Source organism: Phragmites australis, chromosome 18 (assembly GCF_958298935.1).
Source record: "Phragmites australis chromosome 18, lpPhrAust1.1, whole genome shotgun sequence".
NCBI lineage: Eukaryota > Viridiplantae > Streptophyta > Magnoliopsida > Poales > Poaceae > Phragmites > Phragmites australis.
This window is the reverse complement of record NC_084938.1, coordinates 27,280,229-27,290,974: the sequence shown is the minus strand read 5'-3', so window position 1 is coordinate 27,290,974 and position 10,746 is coordinate 27,280,229. Positions and strand designations below refer to the sequence as shown.

Here is a 10,746-nt window from a genome sequence, read left to right as displayed (position 1 = left end):
CTACCCTCGAAGCCTAGAAATGGTTAACTTATGACAGGAAAGCATACTAACCAAAGCTTCTTTCAATGCAACAGCTGTACATCTGTTGACATGTTGAAGTCCAAGAAACCTCTCCATAACCTTTCCTTGATCATTCACAAACCTACACAACCCAATTTATTCTATGTTAGTATACTTAGTAGTACATAAAATCTGAAATTATACAAAAGCAATAAAAATGCAAAGTAAAGTACGGACTACTAACCTCAAGATCACAGCCATTTGCTCCTTTATTGATATATCTCGAGACTCATCAATAAGCACAGAGAAGTTCCTATCTCCAATCTCATCCATAATCACTGCCGTGACTCGTCGTGCACAAGCTTTTGTAAGATCCTTCTGAATATGATGAGATATCATTTGACACCGTGTAGAACCTTTCTCATATGCATCCTTAACATTCTTCTTCTTGTCTTTGTACCAGTCAATCATCTCTCTAAATTTACCCTTATTGATAGAAGTATTAGACTCATCATGTCCACGGAAAGCATCACCTTGCTCAATGAGATATCTTGCAACATCTAAAGAAGAAGTCAAGCGAATCTTGTAACGAATTTCATCTTCCTTGCTGGTATTAATAAATTTGTGAGTAACACTTGTTCTTTAGTTCATAAAGTCGTCACACTTCAGCCTTGCATTGTTATGAGTTTTGTAATTACCGTGTCTCTCAAAAGTATGCAAAGCCTTCTTCCAATTGACATAACCAGACTTTGCAAATACATCACTCCCAAATTTTTCAGGCTTTCCTGACTCAAAGAAAAGATAACAATACAAGCAAAAGGCTGCATCCTTTGAGACACTATACTCTAGCCAATCATGCTTCTCAAACCAGATTTTTTGAAAGGATCTCCATTCACCACTTTGCCATCTACGAGGAAATGTATGATTAACCGGTTGAGTTGGACCACTCAAAGCATATGCACTCTTTACTTGATCTCTAATTTCAAATGCATAGTGATCAATTGGTTTGCGATTCCCTCGATCACCTACTATATCCGAGAAACGAAACTCCACTTTAGACTTCTTTGGTTGACTTGTGCCCTCATCAGTATTACTTGTATTGGCATTGCTTGAACTTGAATAATATGTGAGCAATGTTCTTTTGGACATGTTGTAAATCTACAATTTTATCAAAAATATACCATAAATCACATGCTAAAATATGCATTATAGTTACAGAGACTAAAGATTGTGAACTGTGCATGAATACATTTGTAATTCGGTTCTTTGCAGATTAAGTCAGAAAAGATGAAATTTTTAGCTACTCAATTCAAAGAAGCATACATTTCTCATTTTGCTTGTCTATCCAATTCACATAAACATATATTTCTAATTTTTATACCTTCTCAGAATCTCATTTCTCAATTTGAGCCCACGCCAGCCCTTCTCGTTCTCGGCTTCTCCGATTCTCCGTTGGCCTGGCTGTTGCTCGCCTGCTCGCCGCGCGCCAACGCCTGCCGGCTGCCGTCCGGGCGCCCCGCCCTGCTCCGCTGCAGCACTGCTCACCGCGCGCGTGCCGGCTGCCGCCCCGCCCTGCTCCGCTGCAGGACTGCAGCGCTGCTCACCGCGCGCCCCGCCCTGCTCCGCTGCAGGCCTGCAGGCTGCAGCGCTGCTCACCGAGCGCGGCGCGCCCACGCCTGCCGACTGCCGCCCCGCCCTGCTCTGCTGGTCGCTGCAGCCTGGCTGCAGCGCTGCTCACCGCGCCACGGCGCCAGGCCACTGGCTGCCTGCCCTGGCCCTACGCTGCGCGCCTGCGCGGCTGCGCCCCTGCTCAGCTACTATGTCGACTGTCGCTCACCGGCTCACCATGCGCCCGGCCCGCCTTGCTCCACTACTCGCCGAGTCGCCGACTCGTCGCAGTCGTGCGCGCCGCCGAGGTACTGTTCTGCTCCACGATTTGGGGGTTTAGGGATTTGTCGATTGCCCGATTGTGCTGTGCGCATGTGCGATTGGAAGTTGGGGAATGTCCGAACGTGGGCTGGGCTTTGGCCGCTTTGCCGCTTTGGGTAGCATACTAGCACTTGGGCGGTTGGGCCAGCCCATCCGGGCATCCGGCCATGGCGTTCGGCAGCTCGGCTTCTCCAGGCAGACCAGCTGAGAGCTGAGAGCAGACCAGCGGACAGCTGAGGCTCAACTGCTCAGGCGCTCAGCGGACAGCGGGGGCTGACCGCCTTGAAGTCTTCGGGGTGCTCAGGGGGAGGGGGCGTTGAACTGCTGAAGTGCGCCTGGCCGCCAGCCATGTAGGGGGGCTCGAGCCCCCCTTGCTGTCCCGTTAAATCCGCCACTGACTGGGTCTACATTCGCCACTTATTGCTTCAAGTTTTATGAGTGTGATTAGTTGTCGTATAAATGAATTATGGCTCAACGAATACGTATAATTTTAAAGAAAAATATATTTAGTTGTCTATATACACTGTAACATGCGAGTCTAAGTGTTATATATCATCCGTATAATATATCACATATTAAAAATTAGATAGTTATTTGGTGGTATACTATAGATTTATTCCATCGGACATGTCATTGTTAAGTGGCAGCATCGCATACGGATAAACTCGGTTGGTGATCTGCTAATTTCGTCTCTGTATTAGGCGTAGATGGCTGTCGTTAAGAATTGAAGTGCGCCTGTCATGAGTGCTCAAGAAAAAGTGTGTCACTGTCATATCAAATGGGTGCTGGGCCTGGCCAGTAAGCACTCTTGCAAACTTTTTTGTTATGAAGCCTCTCGCAAACAATTGTTGCACTTGAGTACTTGACGGATATATATACATATAGAAAGCATTTTGAGAATAAGAGTGTAAAAAATATACATATTTTAAAAAATAGTACATGCATCAAAAAATACAATATATATTTTAAAAAGTAATATATATATATTTCAATTACAACGATATCAATTATACATTGAAAACTCACAGTGTTTCGGATTATAACTGGGGGATGTGCGTAGTGCGAATAACAATTTATAACTCACAGTGTTAGCTTCTTGTATAGTAATTATGTATTTACGGATATGAAGTTGTAACTGATCTACCTAACAAGTTATAACTCATAATGTTTCGAGTTGTAACTGGGGGATGTGCGCAGTGCGAATAACAAGTTGTGACTCACAGTGTTAGCTTCTCATGTTGCAATTATGTATTTCTGAACGTGAAATTGTAACTGGTCTACCTAATAAATTGTAACTTATAGTGTTTCGGATTGTGACTGGGGGATGTGCACAGTACGAATAATAAGTTGTAACTTACAGTGTTAGCTTCTCGGTTGCAATTATGTATTTTTGGACGTAAAGTTGTAACTGGTCTACTTAACAAGTCGTAACTTACAGTATTTCGGGTTATAACTGTGAAATATGCGCAGTGCGAATAACAACTGCACATAGACGCAGAATAGTCTCACCGTATATACCTATGTTAGTTGCTTCTGGGGTGGATCTTAAGGGGCGGGAAGGGGCTCCAACCTTCCTACCAATTGGAACTCCATTGAAGATTAGAGGTGGAGAAGAAAAAAAAGAAAAAATAGATAGATGTGGAGGAAGAAGAAGAGAGTCCCTATCCACCAGGTATGTGTCCATCATTGGTTGCTTCAATCTTTATGAGTATAATTAGTTGCCTGTATGAATGGATTCTGACTCAGCGGATGTGTATAATCTTAATGAGAAGAGTATTTGGTTGTTCGCATGCACTGTTCCAGTTTAACCCGACAGATAATGTATGCTCGTAGCCTAGCATGACAGATGCAGGCTTCTGCATCTGCTAATGCAGACGAACCTATTTGTCAGTGTTACAAATTCACATTCCAACAAGCAACTAATCAGAATATCAACTCTTGCATTTGCTCATACGACCTCAGATTCAGTCAATTAAACATAAACTCGGCTAATTCTATCTAGACAAATACAACCAACCAAACAATCTTTTTTTCAACAAATATAACTTCACTTAAACTACTTCCCCGTACAATCTATACATGCAAAACCCCATGCAGCAAACAATCACATCCTATCTTCTTGGCATTTTTATGCTCTGCTTGTACCTGGGTCGGCTCAAATGTTAGAGCACCTTAGGAGTACATTTGCTGACGTCGGCAATGTTTTTACAGTATACATGCATGATTGTCGAAGGGGAAAATAGAAAACTGAGTAGTGGTAAGTAAGCACTAAGCACATTTTACCTCTTACAAATTGCAATGCAAGGTGTAGTGTTATTATCCGCAAATGATAGGGAAGACCATTCTGGTCTTAGATTAGATGAGATCATAAGCACAACCATTAGATACTCTAGCTATAGCTAGGGCGCTACCTCGGTTGGTAACGACGACGTTCGTACGGTACAGACGCTCAAGTCAATTCACGTTCGAGCCCAAGCGCTCGCACAGGAATGCACGAAGCAGACGTGCATGGAGCGGTCTCGTTTGACCTAAAAAAACCGTAAAAATAGATCACACTGTTAAAAATATCACGCCCCAGAACTACCAAAATATGGGAAAAATACAAAACCCTCATAAAAATCACTTGGATTTTGACTTTCACCCTAGAAGTTGTTTTGTTGTAAAAAAAAACCAAAGTTTGGCTTTGTTAAAAAAAACCCCAAAAAATAAAAAAAATAAAAAAATCTAAAAAAAAACTAGAAACAATTCTAAAATCTTCTGTGATTTTTTTATAAAATAATATACTTTACATCATATTTTATAAAGAGGAAGTTTAAAAAAAATACCTTTCTTTGAATAAAGTGTACTACTGCACTGTCGACTGCCTGTTATGATGCATTGCCGCCATCACTATTGCAATCGCCACCTGCAGAAAGTTGGGAGCGAAAAAGGCTGCAGAGTTGCAGGCTACTCATCTCACCCAAAGATGGTCCCTCTAATCTACTGGAGTATTCTCTGGATTTTTTTCTTGCATTCCGAATGGGGAATGACATGAGTATTTGAGTTTTGAAAGGAGAAGAAAATAGATGAAAACCGATCAGAAGATTTCTTTAAAAAAAAAAACTGATCAGAAGATTTCTTCAGTGTTGCAGACTGAGAGAAGGGTGAATTTGACGGTTTGGGAGGCGCGTTGGTGGGCCCGGAAATGCTGCTCCCCCTTGAGTCTTGGCTTTTCTCGGGTGCCGCTCCGTGGGCCCCACCGGCCCGTTCAAAGATTCTGCGGCCCTCACATCAACATTTTGGACCTTTGTCAAATGCTGTTCATGATTGGTACTTGTTGGTTATTAATTCTAATCAGCAACGAAATATGAAGCTTTAGACCTTATTATCTGTATTGCACTATGTAATTCCTGAAGGAGGAAATTTAATTATATATCCTAAAGTTTATCAACATTTGATTATATGTCCGAAGTTAATCATACTTTGGTCATATGTCCTACGGTGAATAGTTTATAACAAAATTTTCTATTGAGTAAGAGAGTTGAAGGATAAACTTTGTTACAAATTAGTCTTTATAAGATATACAATCAAATGATGATTAACTTCGGACATATCATCAATGTTATCAACTTTGGACGTATCATCAATGTTATCAACTTTGGGATATATAATCAAATTTCTCAAAATAAAGTGTACCCTTGAGCTGCCTTCTTTCCGGGTGATTGATTCTTTTCTCTAAGAAAATTGCATTATCTGATCCGGAAATGCTTCTGGTTTTGTCTTCCTTACACATTTGATTGCCTTCTTGTCATGAGTTAGATGACATGACACAGGAAGCTGGCAGGGGAACAGCAAGATAGACCACGAGATGGAGGAAAATGTCCTCGTTTTCAGGTGTGGAGGAAGCCCAGAAAGCGATAGGCAGACAGACAGTGATGTACATCAGACGCATTCTTGTCGCTACTCTCCTGCTTGGCAAATGGCACCATGTTCTTGCCAGAAAAGTGGAGAACGCAGATACTCCAGAATCCAAATCTAGGAAACACATTGTCTAGAAACATTCACTTATACCTCCGACCACATAAGTTAAAACGGGGGGTTTGGAATGCCAAATGCAGGAGTTCCAAAGTAGGAAACATGGAGTCACAATGGGATTTGCGACGCATGTGGAGCCTTTGTTGATCTCACTAGGCTTGTGCCCCGTTGGGAAGCTAAAAAAAAGGAACATACAATGTAATAGTCTAAAAAACGGCACATTACATGAAATTTCAACCTTGCATCCTGATTCTTACATCCATATCCATTGCATCAGGAAATATCACGAATCTCCAGGTATTCCTCAAGTAGGACCAGGTAGTACTGACAAAGCCATAAAGCACCGAAATTTCCTGAGCAAGATGAGACATGCCTTCTCAGAACACTGTATAAAACTTGAAGAATTCGCTATCATTCATGCATCGCGGAAAGACGATGTACCACATGACACTGAAGCAAGGCTGAACAAGGTCTAAACAAAATGAACTGGATGCTATAACGAAGAAAGGTAAATAATTCAGGAAAGAGAAACTGAATCACTAGCAATATCCACATAACTTCTCAGCAGTCAACACAATGTTAAGTCATTGTACAAGAGTAAAGACTTACAGTAGGTAGAAAATGACTAAACTAGCCATGTGAAAAATTCACTTTGGGTAGAGAATATCATAGTGACCAGGCCGGTAGAGCAAAGTAATGTAAGGTTTCTCATCAGCAGGAGTAGATGTCATAGTAGCATCACCCTCAGAAGAATTAGCCGCAGGGATGAAATCATGGTGGTTCACACTCAGATTGCCAGTATCACAAGAGCTCCGGTCTAGGTACATCACACGGATTGGAACACCTAATGCATCTGACAGGGCAATTATGTGCACATGATCACTTTCCTCACCCATAGGCTCCACAGACGCCTTGCAGAACTGCAAATCAAATTATAAATCAGGGTCATCCCCTCAGCTGCATATTCACAGAAATGTTAGGGCACAAATTCAACACTGGAAATAACAACAGGCGACTTCAACATGTTTGAAGCTCAAAAGGAAGAAAATGAAGCAATTATTTGCTCACATGGACAACTGAATAAAGTTTTTCCTATCCTACCATTTGTTATTTCGGCCTTAAGATTAACTTCATCCGTTGGAAAAAAAAAATTCATTGTTCAAAGAGCTGCTAATTTTCATGATATCTAATATTGCTTTCATATGATCTTTGGTTAAGGGTTCCATCTGGGAATAATGGCTATGTGACACTCCAGAACAATGTAAATCAGCAATAAAAGAAAGCATATTGTGATGGCCAACCACCAGAGATACTATTGACCAGGGAGCAACAAATAGAATCACCGGTTAATGTCTTCATACTTGATGCACATAAATGACCATGGGTATAATTTCTGTGCTCCATACACTACATGTAACAAAAAAAATATGGAGTTGACCTGAGCCACAGTTGAATTTGTCAAGCCAGATATGAATGGTTCAAAGAACTCAGCCCTCCTTTGAATTTCACCAGAAGTGACAAACCTAAAGAACATAACAACTAAAGACAGCAGGATTAGATAGTAATGGGGAACATAGTCTAGAAATACAGAGTATGAACATCTGGTTCTACCAACCATAATCAGAAACTGATTCATCCCTGGTTCTTTCTAGAAGCTCTTCAGGCCTAAAGATGTAGGAAGACAACATAGATTTACTAAAGCAGCACAAAAAAAATATTATATGTATGTCATCCTTTGTAAAGAATTATTAAAAAAAGCCATTTCCTATCAATGATTTAACACTTCTTTTCTTCACTCCTATGTATTAGGGAGACAAAATAGAACTCCAGGATATTTACCCTATAGAAGTTTCATGTCCCTGCAGAACACTTTCCAGCAGCTCAATGAATATCTGAGCACAATCGGAGAGGATAATTCAGTGAGGGGGCAGATTATAATAGCTCCAAGGAGTAGTACAACAAGAATGCATTGATATCTGTTTTCAACAAAGATAGATTTCTCGCACTTTCAGGCACAGATTAGTCAGCAATGTTCAAGTTCTTGTGAATAAGCATCTCAACTCCCCTAATTTCAACTGGGGTACATTAGCACGATTCCAGCCAACAAAACCAGAAAAATGAGTTACAACCATCCAGCTGCCTTCTGCACTAGTAAAGTAGCAAAAGTTTGGGCGACATACTTTGATCCTAGCTGATAGCTTATGGCCTTTGGAAGATAGTCTGGTTAATATTCCTGACTATACTAAAACAATTATTTGCATCTTGGTTAATTTTTCACATAAACAGTTGCGTATCCATGAGCCTAGTGAAAGGATTGACAAAAAGCATGCAGTACGGTCACCCAAGCAAATCATGTTCTACAGATACAAACAACAGACAGCTTATAAGCAGACATTTTCACCAATTCCTGATCATTTCTGACTCGTCTAAGCAAATACCCCAAAATCATCTAGAAACGATTGTGGTACATAAGCAGACAAACCCGCAAACAGTCAAGAGGATATATAACAGATAAACAGGAAAAACACCAAAATGGAAATGAATAACCCAAGAAAATATGCAGAAGGTACCATTGCATAAACTTACAGAGAAGAAATCCTCAAAAGTGAACTCAATATATCCAAGAGACAGGAGCGTCTTCTTGCATTGGTCAATTTTTGTCATTATGCGATCAACCTCAGCTTTGTCTTGTGTCTCTAGGATGTGTTCCTGGCAGTAAATGATAAGATCAATAAAATATGAATGGTAATACTTTGTGAAAAAAGTACCCTGCAAATACTACCAAGTAGGAAAACATAAAGCTTCGATAAAAGCAGTTTCCATCTCCACGTGTCCGTCTTAAAGCATCATATTGTTCGCCAAGCAACTGCAGGCCAAGCAAGAAACCATATGAACAAACTATAACACCACACGTTGATAGAACGGATCAGCCTAAAAATGAAGTCATTAGACATTAGAATTGCCAGATACATGAATACCTTAATTTTTTCCTGTAAAATAGGGCTGCCAGACTGAAACTCAGCTGCTAAAGAGGAGAGAGGTTCCTGCAATATTTACAAGATACGATGATAATCAGTACGGAAAGCAAGCTCGAAAGCATGATACTAAGGGCTCGTTTGGCAGAGCTCCAGCTTTGGGATTCATGCAGGATCTAGAGTATGTAAGATAAAATAAAGTAGTTTATGCCTTTGTTTTTAGTCTAAAATATGAACAAGATGAGTCACTCAAACATCAATTGTCAAACCCTAGCTCCAGCTCCAAGAATTTCTAGAGCTACGAATACCCAACTCCAAACAGGCCCCAAGAACAGGTTAGCCTAGAACTCAACTTTACAAGCATACCAATAATAATAACTGTTTTTCATTGAGAAAAGGTTCTTGGCCACCACTACCAAAGGCACTTGCATACCCAACACGGCCTAATCGCATATCAATCTCAATATTTTCTTTCATTTGCTATGGAACTTTTTGGATGCAGGTCAACAAATCTATCTACCACAGCTGAGGACTGAGGAGAAGACAAGGAAGCACAGCAAGCAACTGTTGCGGAAACGAACCAAACGGTAGCCATACTTGGTGGTAGTGAACCCAAACACACCCTAATTATCAAGCTTCTCTCCAATGCAAATTGGTGCTTAAAAGGGTTCAACTACCTTGTTAACACACTTTAAGCACATGAAGCAAACTTAAGCACCTTTTCCTCCCTATAAGCACCCACCCCATGTGACGTGGCACAAATAAACCGGTTTTTTATGTAAGCACCTACTCTAAGCACCCCCGCCATTGTACATGCTCTAATATGGATAATTATGTTTCACACTTTTGAACTTCCAACATAACAGCACACTTTACTCGTAACCTTGTTTAGTCTTACCCCAACTTATGGGTTACATTTCACCTCACTTGATCACACACAAAATTGTGACCAGTTTCTGTGTTGAGTTGTCCCCTACGTACTCATAGGCTACGGTAGACCAGAAATAAATGCACGAAGCTCACCCCAGTGACAACTGATGAGTGATTGCTCCCACTTTATCCAAATTCCGATCCATGGTAATTACCTACACATCTGAAACGCTAATTGAACAACACCCAACTGCAGTACAGTTGGTTAATAGTCCCAACAATCACGTCCTACCGGACTCATAAAGATGGCCACGATTGGCATGGCACCAGATCAGCTACGTTGGGAGATGCAAGCCTGCAACACTAAAGCGTGATGGAGACCCATTCCAGATTCTACACGGCGGACTAACCAACAATCGATCGCGGGCAATAGAGATGACGGGGAACAGAGGAACCTCCCTCACCTTGTCACCAACGTACGGCAGCTTGGGCCCCTCGGGGATGTCGAGGTCGGCGTCGCCGCAGCAGGCGCGGTAGTAGTAGTCACCGCCCATCGACAGCTCCACCGACACGGAGTCCGAGCACGCGCCGCCGCCGCTGGCGTTAGGGTTAGGATCCTCCCCTCCCGCGGCGTCCGGCGCCTGGGGGACGTCGCCCATGGCCGCGTCCTCCGGGGCCGGCGCCAGAGCCACCGCGTCGGCGGCGTCGGGGACCTCGCCGCCGTCCGCCGCCTTGCGCTTGCGGGCGCTCGCGTCGGCCGCCTCGCGCGCCAGCTTCGCGTGTGGGGGTGGGCTCGGGAGCTCGAGGCGGCGGCGGCGGCTTCGATTCGGGTGGGGAGGCCTCGCTTCTGGAGCTTCTGCGGTGTGATCCTTCCGAGATCTCGGCGCAGGTGGAAGGAAATCCGCTCGTGTCGTTTTGCGGATAAGCCCTTGGCGTTTGCTCTTTTGTTGTGTTAAAC

General features: G+C 42.5%; 2 protein-coding genes across 6 annotated transcripts; both read right to left on the bottom strand.

Annotated features, from left to right (window-relative positions):
- On the bottom strand, positions 1 to 634 carry LOC133898664 (uncharacterized). The gene is made up of 2 exons (XM_062339343.1): positions 245 to 634; positions 1 to 142 (listed from the first exon to the last, which is right to left on the bottom strand). Exons 1-2 carry the CDS (start codon positions 469 to 471, stop codon positions 1 to 3), a joined length of 369 nt encoding a protein of 122 aa, XP_062195327.1. The 5' UTR covers positions 472 to 634.
- Positions 635 to 6,037: 5,403 nt separating this feature from the next.
- LOC133898291 (OVARIAN TUMOR DOMAIN-containing deubiquitinating enzyme 1-like) lies at positions 6,038 to 10,699 on the bottom strand. 5 transcript variants are annotated; one of them, XM_062338924.1, is made up of 9 exons: positions 10,253 to 10,699; positions 8,922 to 8,987; positions 8,726 to 8,809; positions 8,530 to 8,652; positions 7,783 to 7,835; positions 7,559 to 7,608; positions 7,382 to 7,482; positions 6,553 to 6,863; positions 6,038 to 6,404 (listed from the first exon to the last, which is right to left on the bottom strand). In XM_062338924.1, exons 1-8 carry the CDS (start codon positions 10,445 to 10,447, stop codon positions 6,591 to 6,593), a joined length of 945 nt encoding a protein of 314 aa, XP_062194908.1. In that variant the 5' UTR covers positions 10,448 to 10,699; the 3' UTR covers positions 6,038 to 6,404; positions 6,553 to 6,590. The 5 variants fall into 5 exon arrangements, with proteins under 5 accessions (XP_062194908.1, XP_062194910.1, XP_062194909.1 ...); XM_062338926.1 differs by having other exon boundaries at positions 6,038 to 6,338; XM_062338925.1 differs by having other exon boundaries at positions 6,038 to 6,328.
- Positions 10,700 to 10,746: the final 47 nt, after the last annotated feature.

What these genes read in the sequence shown, in the direction of transcription:
- LOC133898664 (XM_062339343.1), bottom strand. Translation starts at nt 471, where the DNA reads ATGATTGACTGGTACAAAGACAAGAAGAAGAATGTTAAGGATGCATAT. An exon ending in CAAATGGCTGTGATCTTGAG is followed by an intron (nt 143 to 244) that starts GTTAGTAGTCCG and finishes TGGGTTGTGTAG; the next exon opens with GTTTGTGAATGATCAAGGAA.
- LOC133898291 (XM_062338924.1), bottom strand. Translation starts at nt 10,447, where the DNA reads ATGGGCGACGTCCCCCAGGCGCCGGACGCCGCGGGAGGGGAGGATCCT. An exon ending in TGCCGTACGTTGGTGACAAG is followed by an intron (nt 8,988 to 10,252) that starts GTGAGGGAGGTT and finishes TAAATATTGCAG; the next exon opens with GAACCTCTCTCCTCTTTAGC. An exon ending in GGACATGAAACTTCTATAGG is followed by an intron (nt 7,609 to 7,782) that starts GTAAATATCCTG and finishes CTACATCTTTAG; the next exon opens with GCCTGAAGAGCTTCTAGAAA.